The sequence below is a fragment of the Camponotus floridanus genome, unplaced genomic scaffold (assembly GCF_003227725.1).
Source record: "Camponotus floridanus strain SB8 unplaced genomic scaffold, Cflo_v7.5 scaffold18, whole genome shotgun sequence".
NCBI classification, from domain to species: Eukaryota; Metazoa; Arthropoda; class Insecta; order Hymenoptera; family Formicidae; genus Camponotus; species Camponotus floridanus.
Window position 1 is genome coordinate 2962064 of NW_020229303.1, and position 17752 is coordinate 2979815.

Consider the following 17752-nt stretch of genomic DNA (forward strand, 5'->3'; position numbering starts at 1 on the left):
TGTATACAAGATGCTATGATACAGTAAAGATGCTGTGATACAAATATTTCTACCGTTTGAAAAATAATCTTAGAAATATATTTCTAAGATCACATATTTCTGCAATTTTATAATCTTAAAAATAAAAATAAAAATTAGATTATTAGAAATAGATTATATATAATTATTAGTTATTATATTATGAAATTATCATACTTAAAAATTGATTACATAAATATATAATACTACATTATTATTGTATTCTGTATACTATTAGAGCTATTAAAAGTAAATAGAGACAAATGTGAAGAGTAAATACAAATTCATTTTATTTCCAATTTGCGTTATATCTATAATTTAATGATCGGTAATAAAAATACTTATTTTCTAAAATGTACAGTTACTTTTCATCAAATCTTTTAATTTATTATGGTTTTTATTGTAATATTAATGAGACTGGCGGTGTTAGAGTTAGCTCTCATTTATGTAATTTTTTTATCAAAGTACATGTTTAAATACGATTATGGTAATTTATGATACGGATAACTGGTCCCGAGTGATTCTCGCGTCTTACCTGGATATATAAATATCCATTATTTTTGTATGCCAAAATATATCACTGTACAATTTTATCCATTATTCATATGCAACCTATAACTTTCCTTTGCCCAGTATCCTCCAGATCTGAAAAGCATAATTTCTTTTAATCCAATAAAACAATATATTATAAATATACAAAATAAATAATATATCCAAAATGATTAATTATAATAATATGGTGCGATTTATAATAATATGCTGCCGATTTAGAAAAGGAAGTATTGTCCATAATGAAGAAATGAATGAAAACTAATAATAAATAAGTAATCGTACATAATACATTGCTGCAAAAGTTGTGATATAAGCTGATAAAATTTTAAAGCCAAATGAAGATATGCTCGTTATTTTTATATTCTCAAAGTGTATGTTACAAAGACAGAAATATAGATTTTGCAAAGAAGAATGAGAATATATAATTCATAAAAGTATAACCTTATGTTTCAGTAACTCGATTTTTAATATCATTAGTCGAGTTAGACTTACAAGTTAGTTTAGATGATTACTCGAATGAAGCTTTAATTGTGGTTAGAATGTGGGTGAGTTCAAGTTAGGGCTACCCGGTGTTGACGAGGGCGTTGATGGGGTACCTGGTGGCGATGCCTCCAATGGGCAAACCAAATTGCCAAAATCCATTTCGTTTTTACTTTTTTTACGCTTCAACGTGAATTGAGATTTCTTTGGTACCTGAAATAAAAATTGAATCATATGTTATCTAACATTTTTAGGAAACGCATTAATATTATTACAATAAAATAGATTGTATATGAGATAATTATAAGAGATATTATAAGACTATTCTCTCCAACATAACGACATTAAAATGTATTAAGTAAAATTCTAAACACCTTTAATCTGGCTGTAAGCGTCAACGGAACAAATCCAAGTGTGCTTTCTATTTCTCTCTTATGCTGCACAACTTCTCTGCCGAGGATCTGATTGAAATGTGTCGTCAAGTGCCTACGAAGTAAAGTCTTTGCCGGCGGAATGCTGAGTAATGTCGCTAGCAGCTCGGAAGTGAATCGATCTTCGTGGATCATTAGACCGCCATGTACGCCGGAGCCGCGCATGTTTGGTGCGTATTCCGCAAGATCTACGACCCGCAGCCATTCCATCACGCGATGATTCGTCCAGAGAGTTACATTGCTACCATCGGCGCCATTTCCACTCGCGGATCTTCTCTCCAAATTGTCAAACTCAAAATTCAAGTCTCGCAAAACCTGCAATTTGTACAAATCTCGTTTCGTATATCAATATTAAATATATAAATTATATTAAAGCTTCCATAAATAATTTAAGTATGATATAAATAACACATGTGCGAGATACCTGAATTCCGCGTCTTAAACTGGCAGCATGCAATTGCGCAGTCACTCCGAGATTCAGTAGATCTTCCGTGGTCAGTCTGTGCAGGACTCTACCGTCAACTTTTGCGTGGTGAAAGGCTTCCTTGTGTTGCGGTAAGCCAATGTCATCCAGCCATCGTAATACTGCTGCATTGTCCATCTATGAGACATAACAGAAGATTGTTTTGGTCTGGGATTTTTTCTCAATGAAACACATCAAATTTAAGTAAAGCGCTTTAAAACCTTGTGAGAACCGAGAAATCCAGCACCGTTGCTTCGCTCCGATTCGATGGCGTAAAGAAGCTTTTTTCTGTGCAGGATATTTTTCATGTCCAATTCTTTCTCTAGTTGTATCTGTGTGGCATCGAGCAATTTTGGTCCAGTGGCACCCCATCGTCTTAGTTCGGCGGTGTAGCACTCCAAACCGAGGCGAGTCAACCAATCGCCAATTTCTTCCATGGTAAGTTCCGCGAGCGGTTTCAGCGGCGGCGGTTCCGCGCTTGCCTCGCAGATTATGATTTTTGCCTCTTCCGCTAGAATAATAATAGCTATTTATAATTGCTGATTTTTTGATTATTTAATGACAATATTACACATATCTTAATGTAATGATATTTATATTATTAGTCCTTCGCAATCTTATTTATTTCAGTTGCATGTATGTAATTCTCTAAATAAATAATACGATTATAAATTAGCAAATGCATCTTTGTATCGTCAAATTCTTTAAATAGTATACAAGTGGATAACATGAACGATCATAAAATTAGAATAATTTAAAATTAGAGGAAATAGCATATGTTTACATACATTTAAAATTAATTTGGACTGCAAAAATATAAATAATGTATGCATTAAATAATGAGATTAACAAAGTCATGTGCATGCGCGCATTATTAGCCGTGAATGCCTTGCAAGCGAGTTACTTGTCAACATGCTGTTATTATCGATTAATATTGCGCGGCGATTATGGATTTTGATTGAATAAAAAAAAAATCTAACTGTGACACCGCATGCTTAGATAAAAATCGATCGGAACCTAGAATAGGAGCGGACAGGCATCTCGCGGCGACTCCCCTGACAGCCAAGGGTACTGTCGTATGCACTCCCGAGACTAAATTTGGAACCTTACCAAATGCAACACCCTTCTTGGATGTCGGTGGCCTAGGGAGACTACTATATTGACCCGTATGTCTGCTAAATCTTTCGCCCTGTAAATGTCAAATGTCATTGTTTACTCGCTGATATTTTGATTGTTTAACGTGATATTCATAAATATTCTTTATTTTTTATTTTAATATGTATATTAATCAATTAAATAAATATATAATATACTAACATTCGATAAAGGACTTGTACTACGCAGCGCCAAATTCTCGTGCTCCAGACTAGTTTGTCTAAGTTTCATTTCGGACAAAGAGGTGAGAAGTTCAAGCTTTTGCGTCTCCAGAGCGCTTCTCGATAAAACTTCCTTTAAGACAGAAAAACTCTCGTTTATTTTAAGCTCTATATCAGCAATATGATTACGTAATCGTATCCTACCTTCTGCAAAGCCTCTTCCATCTGCCTCAAACTATCTTTCTTTTCTTGGAGTATGCTCTCCAGCTCTTGGATTTTACTTGATTGTGCGTCAACTTGCTCGGACAAAACTGACACTTCCATATGCAGGGCTCCACGTTCACTTTCCAGTTTTCTCAGTCGTTCCTGAAACGAATGAAACAGAATCGATAATGTTTTGATAAAAAATTTTAAATATATAACGCAATATATTATTTTGGAAAAAGAAGATTGGGAAATAATTCATAAGTATAGATACACATATACATATATAATTGAAAGTTTTATTGCGAGCTCTCTTTTATATACAGTGTACCTCGGTTTTACTATGGTAATTGTTCATGCAAACATCGCTTCCGCAGTGAAACTGCTGTAGCGAGCAATAGTGACGCGGCCTCTCCCTCTCGTGGCAGATCAGATCGCTGTGAGACATGGCTCTCTGATCGCGATCCACTCTACTGCGTAATCTGCGTCGTCTTCTGCCCAGAGAACCGCTACTCGATTCTACAGGCAGTGATGTCGTGCTGTTCGTTCTACTACCCGTCTGCATTCCATGCTCTTTTACGCACATCGGACCTTGGTGCAGGTGACAAATGGGCGGATAATGACCGACGTGTTCCTTAACGGCGTGATGTGTCAACTCGTTGGATACGCTGTCGGTTAGCAAAAGGAGTTCGAAGGGTGTTTTTTCTCGGATGTTATAAAAATATAAAAAGAATTAGGATGTGCTAGAAAAAATAGCGACCTTGTACACGGCGTTGCACAGAGAGATGAGAAACTTCCCAGATGACTGGCGGACGACGCTGGGCAGATATTAGACATACCGCTGGATACTGCACAGATATTAGGCATACTCCCTTGAAGCGCTAGCATCTTAGCATAGCCGAGTAAGCAAGCCTACAACGATATCATCAATACCTCACGGAAGAGACATATCTCACTTATTTCTCGGGATATAAAAATTTTTCTTTCGTTAATTGACAAATATTTATGTATAAATACTATCGATACTATCTATAAATATATATACATGTCTTCCTGTTTGATCTCTCTCTGTCTTGAGTCTACCTGACATAAGCATTCTTGCGATCGGTAGGCCGCCTCACACGCGATTGTCGTCCTCGCGATGCCCGGTGGATAATCCTCGACGTACTCGTCACCCGCGTCGGAATCGGACGATGTGCCCGATGAGTCGTAACCTTCTGAGGGCGTCCATGAGCTGTTCCAGAGCTTTATAGTCGACGCCGCGTCCGACGAGTCCGATTGCGAGCCTGAATTTAGATATTTAGATTAAAGCTTTTTTTAATCCGCGAAGGCTTCGAGAGATCTCTCTCATTCAGTACCACCCGCGAGGATGGTGAATCTATTTTTCGCGCCGCGTCCGACAGTTGTAACTCCGCGTGTTTACTCAAACATTGAAGCAACACAATTGATCTCGCGTACTGCTATATACTTGTATGTATAGAGTCAATGAACGTTATGAACCTTCGACACAGTCCGCGGTTAAGGCAATCTATTTCGAGCATGCTCTATCAAAAGCATGACTTCGGTGCCAACCAGCCAGCCAGCCAGCCAGCCAGCCGATTTTAGTGCTTGAATGCGAGTCTCGAGATTACCTCGACGTCTGCCAAAAATTTTATCGTATTTTTCGAAATTGAAACTCATCGAAAATGTAGTCTTACTCTTACGAAAACCTTCCAATTGCGTTTCCAAATTCGATTGAAAAAAAAATTATTTATTCTAGACATATTTTTGATCTGGTTTATGTTGATCGGAAGATAAATTCTGTTTTGATATCGTCGCAATAATTTTGCAATGTCATATATATTAGCGCCAATATAAAGATGACTAGAGAGATGACAGGAAATTGAAGAGACCTTTTGCTTGCCCCTTATCTTCTTCTTCTATTATCGGGGCGAGATTTTTTCGTTCCACAGCGATAACGTCGTTCCATGAAGCATTTTCCATAATGAATTTGTTTGCGTTTTATTCTTCGAAATTACCGTGTTTCTGCCTTCTAATTAAACTTATTGTCAGTATTATGCACATTATGATCTGTTCCAGCAACAGATTTATTAAGCCATGCATAAAAATGTTGTCAGGATACTTTTCTTAACAAAAAAGAAGTCACGTTTTTATTCCTTACTTTTCAATAGACATTTGGTACGATGTCAATAGACAAGCAAAAGTTGCAGAGTGTATTGGCTCTGCACACTCCAATGACACGTTCGTACACAATAGAACGTTATCTCGATGAGATGCACTCTCGCGTTACCAACCGCGGCATCGTCTCAGCCGAAACTAAAATTAACGTCATGAAATCCTTCGAGAGGAGCGGGAGCGAGTACGAAAACGAAAGAGAGAGTGAGAGAGAGAAGCGCGACAACAATTTATAAATAGATCAGTGTCCTCTCTTCTTGTTACCTAGAAATTACAGCCATTAGACAGCTTTTCGCCGTCCAGCGTCCATCTATTTAAACTCGATAAAACGAAACTTCAATAATCTAAAAATAATAATAAATAATAAGTTACACAATCAGTTTGTAACAATGTAACAAGTAATATATGTCATCATTATCTTTACAATTTACATTTTGCTAATAAAAGAAAATAAAAGAAAATAACAACTTAAGTATGCATAATAACGCAAATCGTAATTATTATATATCAATTTTATATTATACTTACTTATATTATATATTATACTTACCTCTCTCTCTCTCTTGTGAAGGAGTGCGTAGTTTTTTATCACATATCACGTTGAAAGGCAAATTGTTTTAAAGGCAAATATCACTCTATAAAAAGTGATGTTGATTAATCGAAATCAAATCGTGGATTTCTAACGGCATTTTATCCGGTCTTTGGGCAGTCTGTAATTAGGAGCTAACAAAGTTAGGCGTCCGGATGTGGACATACGTGACACGTGCATATTGACGTATAAGTCCGGAAGTGAAGCGGCCCCGGATGCACGCGACGAACACCCGTTGCACGTGTCTCACGCGCGTCGAAACGCACGTCTGAAACCGAACATTGTTTACGACACATCGCCAGGGTATCTACTCAAATATTGTAAAAACATTTTTTTTGAAAATTCCTTGATCTTCTAGATATTTTTGTTCAAAATTTTAAATAAAAAGAAAATATTCTAAAGATTCTCTGATACAATTATTTAAAATAAATTTTGTTATTATATACATTTTCTATAAATGTATATTTTTACTTATATGAAGGCAAAACTTAGTGTTATTTAAGTTTCAAGAGTTACAAATGTAAATGTATTTAAAAAACTAAAACAACTTTTGTAAGATAATATTTTGTTAAGACATTGAATATATGTAAACAGAAATAGATGTATATTTATATTTTAAACACATAATTCACAACTTTGCTTATCGGTGAATTACCGATTGCTTATGATATAAAAACAAATTATCAAAGAATTTTTTTAAATTGTAAAGTAAGTTCCTTCTATAAGTTTCAAAAATTCTATGGAGGATTTCCCTACACTTTTTTCAGGTACAAATGAAAATTTCAGCTTTTCAAGGAGTAGACATCCTGAAGCAGTCGAGAAAATGTTCGAATCGCCTTTTATGGAATAAAATCGGTGCGGAAATAGTATTATCTTTATCTATCCGCTTACCGGTTGCATCCATTGCAACAGGATATCTTCGGTAGCGGCGTCGGGTGGCGGGGGTGGTGTCGGCGCGCTTTTTATCGCAGTCACAAGATTTCTCGCTGCTTCCTTCACCGAGTTTTTCCACTCTGAACTTCCGCTCTCGGCCGAGCTTTCGGCGCAAGCACCTGTAAATATATTTGACAATATAAAAAGCGATTACAATGAATGTTAATTAAAGTTCAAAGTACAAGAATGAATCTGTGATCATGTATAATTTACTCTATTTTAGATACAATATAACCATATCTGTAAAATAAATTAATTTATTAATCTATATTTAATAATCTGTAAAATAAATTAATTTTCTAAACTAATTTATTAATTTATCTTATTCTTGAAAAAACAAATTTAAATATTTAATAAATTAAAAAAACTAATCCTTTTATTTTTTTTATTTTATCTTTTTGAAAACAACTTTAATGATATTTTTGTGATTAAAATAATATAAAACATAATATATAATTTGGATAATTTTCAATTAGATGTATGATAAAAATCTTTGAACTGAAAATTATTTAAATTGTATCTAGTACAACTTGCCGCAAAAATGTGATTAATCTATTAAAATCACTTTCGAAAAAAGATAATTTAAAAACACTTTAGTTTTTTTATTATATTAAATGAGACTTATTGTTTTTATTATTATATTTTTGTTATATAAAACACAAGAAAAATAATATTATATTTTAAAAAAGTAATAGAAAAAACCACACAAATTTGTTTTTTTAATTAAAAAAAAACACATTTTTCCCTATTAAAAAAAACGGTTTGTATCTCTATCTCTTCTCTCGTTTAAAATCGCATCAATATCAATGTGTTAGCAAAATTCAGATATCCATGTTTATATTGACAAATGATACATCCATAAATCTCGATGATACCGGAAATAATGTCGTCCATCTGGAGCAGCGCGGCCTCCAGCATCTTGCTCGCCTCGCTCGAGCTTTTCACCAGGAAGGTTGACTCTCCCGCCTGCGCTGTCGTGCCGTTCCTCTCCTCACCTTTGCCCATCACCATTTAACGCTGCAAGAGGTAAATATATCTTTCTTAAACATTTTTTTCTCAAACATTCTTCCAACGCGCACTCCGTACAAACAATTTTTTTCGCAAGACTCGAAAACACAGAAACGATACTAACGAGACGAGAACTTCAGCCGCGCTGATTCATACGATTTTCCAGACGGCGTAGCTGCACCGTCATGGGGCAGAATGCACTCGCTAGGACGATAATTGCGTCGACGAGTTTAGGAGCATGCCGTTAAACAGATGCGGAAATGTTGAAGTTACGAGCGGCTCTTAATTTTATTTCAAATTTAATGACAGTCTATACATATACCTGAAGATGAAATTATGTTGCATTGAAGTATAAAAACAAATAAGCAGTTACTCTTGGCAAATAAAAATAATGACTTTAAGATTAAGATTTTTTATGATTTTAAAAAATTTCTAGATTATTGAAGTTTATGATGAAAAATACATTCGAGTTATATTATGTAATAAAAAATCATAAGAGATACGGTTATATAATATTTGTTGAGAGAAAAAGAGAGAATGATACTTTGTGTTTAAATCTAATAGCTAACTATAATTAAGAAAAAACGAATGAAAAAAAGAGAAGTAAGCTCTTTAATCAATCATATAAACTTCACATAAATTTTGATATAATCTTTAAATGCGGGGTCGATTCTAAACTCACAGTGTACTGTCGCTTGGTAAATACCTGTATTAACAGAAATCTCTTGAATTTTAAAAATTAGATTCAGTTATATCTTTGAAAACAAATAACGAAATATCGATTTTTTTGAGAAACTGCACAGTTTCAGGAGCCGAGAATAGAGATATATAGCGCTTACATTGTGACGAAGATTGATCCCAGAAGCACTTTACATATGCAAAGTGACATTCTTATCAGTGATAAGAAACATATGATGAATTTGCGTTGCGACGATCGATCACGAAAAAAAAACATTAGCGAGAGAGCGAGAGCGAGAGAGAGAGAGAGAGAGAGAGAGAGAGAGAGAATATATGAGAGGAGGAGAGAGATCGAAACGTCACAAGATGAATGTTTGTCTCTTATCGCGATCTTACCGTGTCGTTTCATGATAACGATGCTAAGAACATCGAAGAATCGGATTACTGTTAATAAAACAATGAAGGATTACGCGTGGAAATAATGCGCGAGCAACGATCAACAGGTATCGAGGAGCAACGCCCAAACACTTTGCCACCATAACGTGTACATTCTCCGTCTTTCTGGCTCTTCCCCACCGTCTCTTCTCTCTCTCTTACTCAATGTATCTCTCTTTCTATCATTCTCTCTTTCTTTTCATCTCTTTCGTTTCCTTAATCTTTCCTTGCGGGTCTATTTTAATTTTAATTTATAATACATTAACATATCTTTTGAAATTAAAAAAAAACAAAAAGAAAGAAGCCGAAAAAGAAAGAATAGTAGCCTCTATAAATTAGAATGATGTGTGTGCATTTATTATTATTTTACACCATTAATATTTTCAATTTACACAAATATTACTTCTACGAAAACCGTCACTTTCTCATCGATACAATTAGAATGATTTTTATATGGGGAATAAATAATCCCAACAATGATGAAATTAGTGCTATATAAATAATAAAAATACGCGGTGTATGAAATTGTAGATACCTGTTTACGCCAATCGGTCAACTGTCAACTCGCGGATGCTGTCGTAAATTCGACAAACGATACATCGATAAACGTACAAAAATCCAAGAGAGATTATCAATTCATACCAGCTACAAAGATGTTCCCTCGCATCTCGCGCCCGACACAACAATGTCAACAAACAACACGATGACGTGCACCGCGAGAGACGAGGTTAGTTTCGCGGAATCGACGCATCGACGTGAAACTCGCGCGTTATCGTAACTCGAGAGTAGTGCTCGAACTACGAACGCTATTGATATTCGATCGCGCGCACTTCAAATTAAGTTTCACGCCAACAAACGCTAATAAGGATCGGGATAAGATTCGGGGACGAATCGAGGACGGAACTCGCGTAAACACGCGTGTGACGCGGATGACGTTTGATAGGCCGCCGCGTGCTGCCAACGCAACGCGAGTCGCGAGGTTATGTTCGGGACACGTGCGCGCGGCCCCGACCCGCGCGAACTTGCGTCCGCGGCGAACTTCACGGCCCGCGTCCCGGTGCGCGTCGACGGACGGCGTCGGCGCGAACCGTCCGCGGCGCCGCTTCGCCTCGTATCGTCATCGCGTCCCAGCGGCAACCGCGCGCGGTTGGCAGCAGTGCCGATCACGAGCGAGAGAACCCTGTATTATCGCGCTACGGATATCGGACTCGCGCTTCCGTTACATTTTATACTGGCTCGGAGAGACGGAGGGAAGGTTAAGATAAGCATCGGTGTCGCAGAGAGAGAGAGAGAGAGAGAGAGAGAGAGAGAGAGAGAGAGAGAGAGAGAGAGAGAGAGAGAGAGAGAGCGAAAGAGAGAGATGCATGGTGGCGCGTCGCAGCGATCGTGAGCGTTGGCGGGCGGGGGTGCGCGCGCGCGCGCCAGAGGACGAGCGAAATTCCGTCGTGGCGCCGGACAAGGTGCTCCCGTGGGCCTCCTCCCCGTGGAATGTTAGTAAGTGGTCCACGCGAGAGAGGTGTTCCGTTTGTCCCGCCCTTCCTTCCTCTCTGTCTCCATCTGTCTCTCTTCCCCCTCCTTTCCTTCCCTCTGTCGCAAATTCCCCCTCTTTCTCTCTCTTTCTCTCGTCTCCCCCCTCTCCCTCCCCCTCGTCTTCGCCGCCGTCGCGTGCGCGACTGCCAGAGACTTTCCGCGGAAAAGCCGCGAAAACTACGTCACGAGTGACGGATTCGGTCGAAACTGGGACAAAGTGCAGTGCACTCTGGCATTGCGCTTTACCACCAGGTGTTTCTATGCCGTAATCTTCCCAGGATTGGGTAATACTCGTACCGTTGCACCTTGCTCTCTCGATTATCCCGTAGTTATATTCTCTCCGTCTCTCTCTCCGTCTGTCGCGCGCGTATCGCGGATCGCTCCGACTGACAGCGCACCTGACAGGGAGACACGGGTATCGGCGACGGAGAGAGAGCTGACAGGTAAAGGAGGCGTCGAATACGCGTCGAAAGACCCGTACGTGGTAAATACGCGAGGCTCTCGTGGCGCGTGACAAAAACAATCTCGTTTTTTTCTTCTTTTCTGCCTCTCGTCCGTTTCGCCCACGACGACGGGCGAAAAATCGCGCGCGCGCTCCGAGAGAAATTTTCGCGAGCGAACGCCTGCGAGCGAGCGAGATTGCACGACACGACGGCGACGTTTCCACGGGCATGGTGACGACGATAAGCGAGATGACGTTATGTAGGGCACGACGGTGTCGGGTGCTCGAGCGACGTTCGCTTCCTCCACGAGTCTCCTCCCGTTCGCTCGATTTCGTGAAATATGGAACGCGACGAACGATCGATCCTTACGCGCAGTTCTTTTGATATATAAATCCGTTCAAGGTTTTCGAACGAGGACGTCTGTGAGAGAGACATTTAAATAGGACTATGATTTTATGACAGATCACTTAAATAGGCCATGGTTGTTTGAACGGGCGAATAGTGTCTTTGAGTGAATTCTTTGACGTATAGAAATGTCTAGAAATGCGAATTTCATACTAAGTAGGCGTGTGCTACCTGTGAAAGTAAAGCAATCGACTAATATGTGTTTATCGTCCTAGGTTAGATGACGGACTCAGGATAGTCCTTCCGCTTGATAACATGTCAGATGGGGTTGATGGTGGTGGTGGGGAAAACGAGGTAGACTCTCATTCCTCTTCGCACGCCGAGCCTGGAGACTCTTCCAATCATAGAGAGGAAGAGGCGTTAGATCCTGATAACGAGGCTGCACTCAATACCAATTATGATAGTAGTGACGGAGCTGTCCCTGCATTTAGGTGAGATTCAAATTGTGATTTCATATCAGTTGTAGCGTGGCAGCAATAGTTACAATAAGATACCTAAAATTTCTTATCAGTGAAAGTATCCCCCATAATCTTACAAGGTATATATTTACTTAATTCCACAGATGTGATAGGTGTGATAATTATGAAACTATAAATAAGACAGCTTTCTCCGCTCATCAAGATCAATGTTTGGCAAGTGGCGAGGCCGGAGAGAGCGCTGAAGGCATAGAAGGAGCAGAGAATGACGGAGATGGGGAAGAGGGTCATTCAGGGATGAGGTCTCACAGAAAAATGTTTGAATGCGATGTCTGTAATATGAAATTTTCAAATGGAGCGAACATGAGACGGCATAAAGTAAGTATGAAAAGATTACACAACATAAAGATCTTGTGTAATACACGTTACACGTGTAAAATTCATCGATATGACAGTGAGAAGAATTTTGACAGGTACAAATATATAAATGTAACAGTTGTTTGAAGTGAAAATACATATATAATTCACTTAAGTAAAATATAATTTATTTTTTAAGTAAATAACGATCCTTTGCATTCATGATGTTTATATCATTGAATATTTAACTTATTTACCATCAATTTATCTTTTTCAGATGAGGCATACAGGTGTTAAACCATACGAATGTCGGGTATGTCAAAAGAGATTCTTTCGGAAAGACCATCTTGCGGAACACTTTACCACACATTCGAAGACTTTGCCATATCATTGCCCGATATGTAATCGTGGTTTTCAAAGACAGATCGCGATGCGTGCTCACTTTCAGAACGAGCATGTCGGTCAACATGATATGGTCAAATCGTGTCCTCTTTGCAATTATCGTGCAGCAACTATGAAATGCCTTAGGTTGCACTTCTTTAATAGGTGAGTCGGTGTGAATTTTACAAATTATTTGAAGAAAAAAAAGACATTGTCTTTTCTTTTTATTTTATATACGGTTCGTTTTCTATTCACAGACATGGAATAGATTTAGATAATCCAGGACCAAATAGCTCTACATCTATAATGAATAGTTGCACATCCGGAGAAGCGATGCCTTCAGCACCTCTATCCGACAGCGGAGACAGCACTGGCAATCGTTCGACCGACAACGCTACGCCTCCCATGCATTTTCTTACACCTCACGTGGAGATATCCATTCCTTATCCCGAACAAGCTGCCAACCAGCGAAATCCGAGTCCTGCCCCATTGAACGGAGACAGTCCCAATAGCCCGCAGAGCGCCGATAGCAATAGTAATGCGCCGAGCAGTAGTCATCATCAATTAACTATCAATAGCAGCACCATTCATAGGTGAGTATTTAAAGAATAGTTAAATTTATTAATTTTTATCATAATAATCAACATACGCGTTAAACATTATTGAAAATTATTCATCAGAAATTTTACATCTGCGGATTATGTCAATTTTTAATCTCGGGTATATTTTAATCGAAAGACAGAATGTATATAAAATAAAGTAGAAAATATCAACAATTAATTGTATTATGCAAATTATCTGATTGCGATTCTTGATCTTTTTCTCAGAAACGTAGGCGGAGGCGACGAAGCGATTACACCATCGATCTCTTTGATACCGATCAAACAGGAACCCAATAGCAATGGTATGGATGATAGCGGGGCGACATCGAGCAATCTACCGTTGCCATCGTTGATCAAAGTGTCGCCATTGAAGTCGTTGCTGCGCGATGATTTGCGTCGCAAGCTCTCCACCAGTTCTGTCAATAACAACAATAACAGCAGTAATAATAGCGGCTGCGGTGGTGCCGGCGCCAATCCGCATTCGAGGGGTGAACCACCCACCTCGACCAGGCCGGATCCACGCACGAGCGGGCTCCAGTGTACTCACTGTCGCATCACGTTTCCGGATCAGACGTTATACTTCCTTCACAAAGGTTGTCACAGCGAGAGTAATCCGTGGAAGTGCAATATTTGCGGGGAGCAGTGCTGCAATCTGTACCAATTCAATTCGCATTTACTGAGCAAGAGTCATCAATAGCTGGGAGAAGAAGATAGAGAGATATCTGCAGCTAAAATTCGTCTTTCCCCTTTTCGTTTCTTCTTCTTTCCTCCCATTTCTTCGTTGAACGAAAGAAAACAGCAGGCGAATCGGTACGTATATTGTACGTACGTTCAGTGTTCATTAGTATGAAGGTGCAAGTATTTTCTGCGATGTGTCCAGGCATACTCTTAACCAAAAAAAGAAAAAAAGATACTTTAGAAAATCGCAAGAACGTGCCCGTCCCTCCTTCCGCCGAAGCACGACGGTCAGTCAATTGTAAATTATAAATTTTGAATTATTTTTAAAAATCTAAAAAAAAGTATGTCTGTTCTCTCAGAAAATAATGTACAAAGCGCGACAAATTGTGCCTTTTCTTTAAAAGCGAGAGAAAATTTCGAGAAAGAAAAAAGAAATTGCCAACACATACTCGTCCATCATGCTGTTATATTATACGAACTATCCGTCCATAGGGCTTTATTGAGATACTCCGAGCTCTATCATTAGTCTTAAATTAGTGAAATAAGTATAGGACGCGGGCGACAAAGTTGCGAATTGCCCTGTCGATAATTGTGAGAAATAAAAAAAAATATATATATATATATATATATATATATATATATATATATATATATATATATAGTTTGCGCGCCGTACTTTGTCGCGAAAGAAATTACGCTAAAATTTCGGATAAATAGAGATTATTTAGTTGCTCTACGCGGTTTGAATGCTCGAGACGAATGTGACGACGCGGATATTCAGTGAGTACATTTTATAGACGAAGAGAAAAACGCGTTCATTATTGTCCCAAGACCAGGCCGTCGAAGAGAGAAAAAAAATACAAAGTAACTGAAAAAGTACACACACTTGAAAGCTATACGCATCGAATTTATATAGCAGAAGAGCGACACCGATGGTGGAAAAATTCACTCTTAAATGTACCTAGAATTTCACGAGCTTGGGAAGAGATAATTAAATTGTCAAGACAATTTCGAAGATTTTGAAAGCATCGCGTTAGTTGCAAGCATGTCGACACTGAGTACATCCCGTATTGATACATTTGAATACCAATGGATTACGATAATATGTTGACTGTGACGCAATCGCTTCGAGGAATTATCGGATTCACTTCTTTCTGTTATTTTTTTTTTACATATATATAGGAACGTGTCGCATTTGTTGCACCGGTAAAATCGGTGTAAAATTGAGAGATGAAAAATGTATAGGGCACAAATGAGCCAAGCTGGACATGCGTTATTATTATTAAAATACGACAGGGAGCAAGTTCGAGAGATGTGACCTGAGCCGAGAAATCGTATTGTACCGAGCAGGCAGATATCTCGATGTCAATCTAATTTGGCCAAGGTCACTTCTCTCCGCCTTTCGCCTTTGATTCGATAAATATTTTATATATAAATATTTGTACAGAAAAAAGAAAGAGTATTAGAGGAGAGAGCACGAAAGGAAGAAAATCGAGATAGCAAATATATATAAATATATATTATATATACATAATATATATGTATGTATAAATATATATATACGCATAGTCACACAACATAGACACACAGATATCTGTATACGGATATTATATATAAATATATACATATATATATACATACATATATATATTATGTCCGTCTCAAAAAGATGGAGAGATACACACACATATATACACTGCGGACACTGCTGTAAATGGTTATAGTTATTTAAAATAACTATTCTGTATATCGCGTAGTATTTAATACGATTATATAATATTATTTATTAGAGTCTAATTAATTTATTATTGCTTTGCATTCCACATGAAGACCGAGATCACGGGACTATCGATTAAATAGGCGAATATCGTAATAGAGTTAACGGTGCTTTTCTAACAGAACCGATAATATAATAATTTAATGGGCGAACTTTTACGAATAAAAAAAAAGAACGAAGAGAGATCCATCAGATAGATCTCGCTTGTAAAAGTGGGTATACATTGAACGGAACGAACAACGAATATATGAATTATCAAGTATTCCTTACTTGCTTATTTTTTTTCCTTTTGTACCTGATATTCGTTTTGGACTGTATTTTTATTTATATTGTACACAAATTCTGTTTGTATCGCCTCACGAGCGATGGATCCTAATCGAACGTTGATGAAGGTTCCGTTTGTAATTTAGGTATACATTTCCCGAACTTTAACAACAAACATTTTTATTCGTTGATCGTTCACTTAATGTATACCCATCTTAAAAAACGAATGCAACGTACACGAATTAATCTTTGATCGATATACGTATTTAAGAGCTGTCGCGAAACTACTACTATTTTGTATGCAAGGCACGTATATTCATTATTATTGCTAGAACACGTTCTCGTCATTCGCACTTTCGATCCTTATTAAAGCATCATTGACGTACAAATCTTTTTAGATACCTTTACAATTACAAAAAAAAACAAATACGCGCGCGCGCGCGCGTTCGTCGTACTCTCGCGCGGGTCCTCGGGAGCGGAGTCGTGAACAAAAAAAAGTGCCTGATTGGAAGTAATGTCTCGTCGAGAAGCAAGGAAAGCTGCGTGTATTCGCGTGGAAGGAAAAAAACAAAGGGATCTGATGGGATCGAAAAGGAAAGGCAGGAGGAGAGAAGGAGATGAGATGCGATTGTCGAAGATACGCGGACCAGGAGGAGCGTATGCGTTAAACCCGTGTTCACCGTATGTGCTTACCGCTTTAGCGTATATAGCGACGCCTTTACACTGTGATCACGTTTACAAAGAAAAAAAATAGTCTTAAAGCTAGAAGATAGACGTAAAGGTATATATCTTAGGGCAAGCGAGAGTACGATGAGAGAGGCGCACGGCCTCGGCAAAGTATGTGGTAAGACAGGCGTTTTAGACACCGCATCCTGACCTACTCGCACCTTCCCCCTCGCCTCCCCCTTCCTCCCTCTCAACACTTATTTATACGACATGCAAATAAAGATATATTTAAATTGATAAGAGAATGGAATAGAAAAAGAAAAAAAAATATTGTTGATGTTACGGTGTAATGGGTACAATCTAAATACATGAATATTATGTATATAAGGAATAGAATGGAGAAATTTTTATCGTACGTCATTACGTCTTATTTTTGCTCACCAATTTCCCTCGCGTAAATAATCAAAGTAATTCGACAAAATTACTTGTTGGATTATTTATTTTGTAAATTTTAATTTCATATTTATTAACAAAAATATCGAGAGTATTCGAAAGCTACTAGCTATTTAAAGTAAAGAACTATTCGGAAATGAAACTTTAGAGAAAAAATAATGAAAAATCATTTATCTTACTATAATCTTAACTCTCAATTAAGATATTTTGAACTGTATTGTAAATATATAATATTTATAAGATAAATCTATAAAATCTATAATAAGATAAATCTATAAATCTATAAAAACTAATGACATTTCGCTTGCGATATCTTTGTTAAAGAAGAGATGCTTCTATTTTAATCAAAATCTCAATCATCGAATCTCGGAAATACCTTGTATATTTTATACTAAACATCATAAATTATTTTGAACGATTGATTATAAAAGCGAAAAATCAATCGTTCCACAAGAAAAATGAGACTCTTCTCTTGAGTGTATTTGTATTAAAGTCTTA

The 17752-nt window shown here is 37.7% G+C and overlaps 2 protein-coding genes across 19 annotated transcripts; one reads left to right on the plus strand and one right to left on the minus strand.

Moving 5' to 3' along the window:
* Positions 1-378: 378 nt before the first annotated feature.
* LOC105250952 (liprin-beta-2) lies at positions 379-10466 on the minus strand. 11 transcript variants are annotated; one of them, XM_011257361.3, is made up of 13 exons: positions 5626-5818; positions 5357-5496; positions 4548-4750; positions 4225-4376; positions 3796-4132; positions 3465-3626; positions 3262-3393; positions 2962-3133; positions 2166-2455; positions 1906-2082; positions 1425-1796; positions 1167-1263; positions 379-663 (listed from the first exon to the last, which is right to left on the minus strand). In XM_011257361.3, the coding sequence occupies exons 2-13, from the start codon at positions 5445-5447 to the stop codon at positions 620-622; spliced, it is 2229 nt and encodes a 742-aa protein (XP_011255663.2). In that variant the 5' UTR covers positions 5448-5496; positions 5626-5818; the 3' UTR covers positions 379-619. The 11 variants fall into 11 exon arrangements, with proteins under 11 accessions (XP_011255663.2, XP_011255664.2, XP_025263380.1 ...); XM_011257362.3 differs by having other exon boundaries at positions 380-663; positions 1063-1263; positions 3055-3133; positions 5626-5816; XM_025407595.1 differs by having other exon boundaries at positions 381-663; positions 1063-1263; positions 5357-5493; positions 5626-5815.
* Positions 8171-14711, plus strand: LOC105250954 (zinc finger protein Pegasus). 8 transcript variants are annotated; one of them, XM_011257373.3, is made up of 6 exons: positions 8171-8187; positions 11876-12091; positions 12223-12454; positions 12711-12979; positions 13072-13407; positions 13642-14711. In XM_011257373.3, exons 2-6 carry the CDS (start codon positions 11916-11918, stop codon positions 14111-14113), a joined length of 1485 nt encoding a protein of 494 aa, XP_011255675.1. In that variant the 5' UTR covers positions 8171-8187; positions 11876-11915; the 3' UTR covers positions 14114-14711. The 8 variants fall into 8 exon arrangements, with proteins under 8 accessions (XP_011255675.1, XP_025263385.1, XP_011255673.1 ...); XM_025407600.1 differs by lacking the exon at positions 8171-8187 and adding an exon at positions 10444-10537 and having other exon boundaries at positions 11881-12091; XM_011257371.3 differs by lacking the exon at positions 8171-8187 and adding an exon at positions 10598-10776.
* Positions 14712-17752: the final 3041 nt, after the last annotated feature.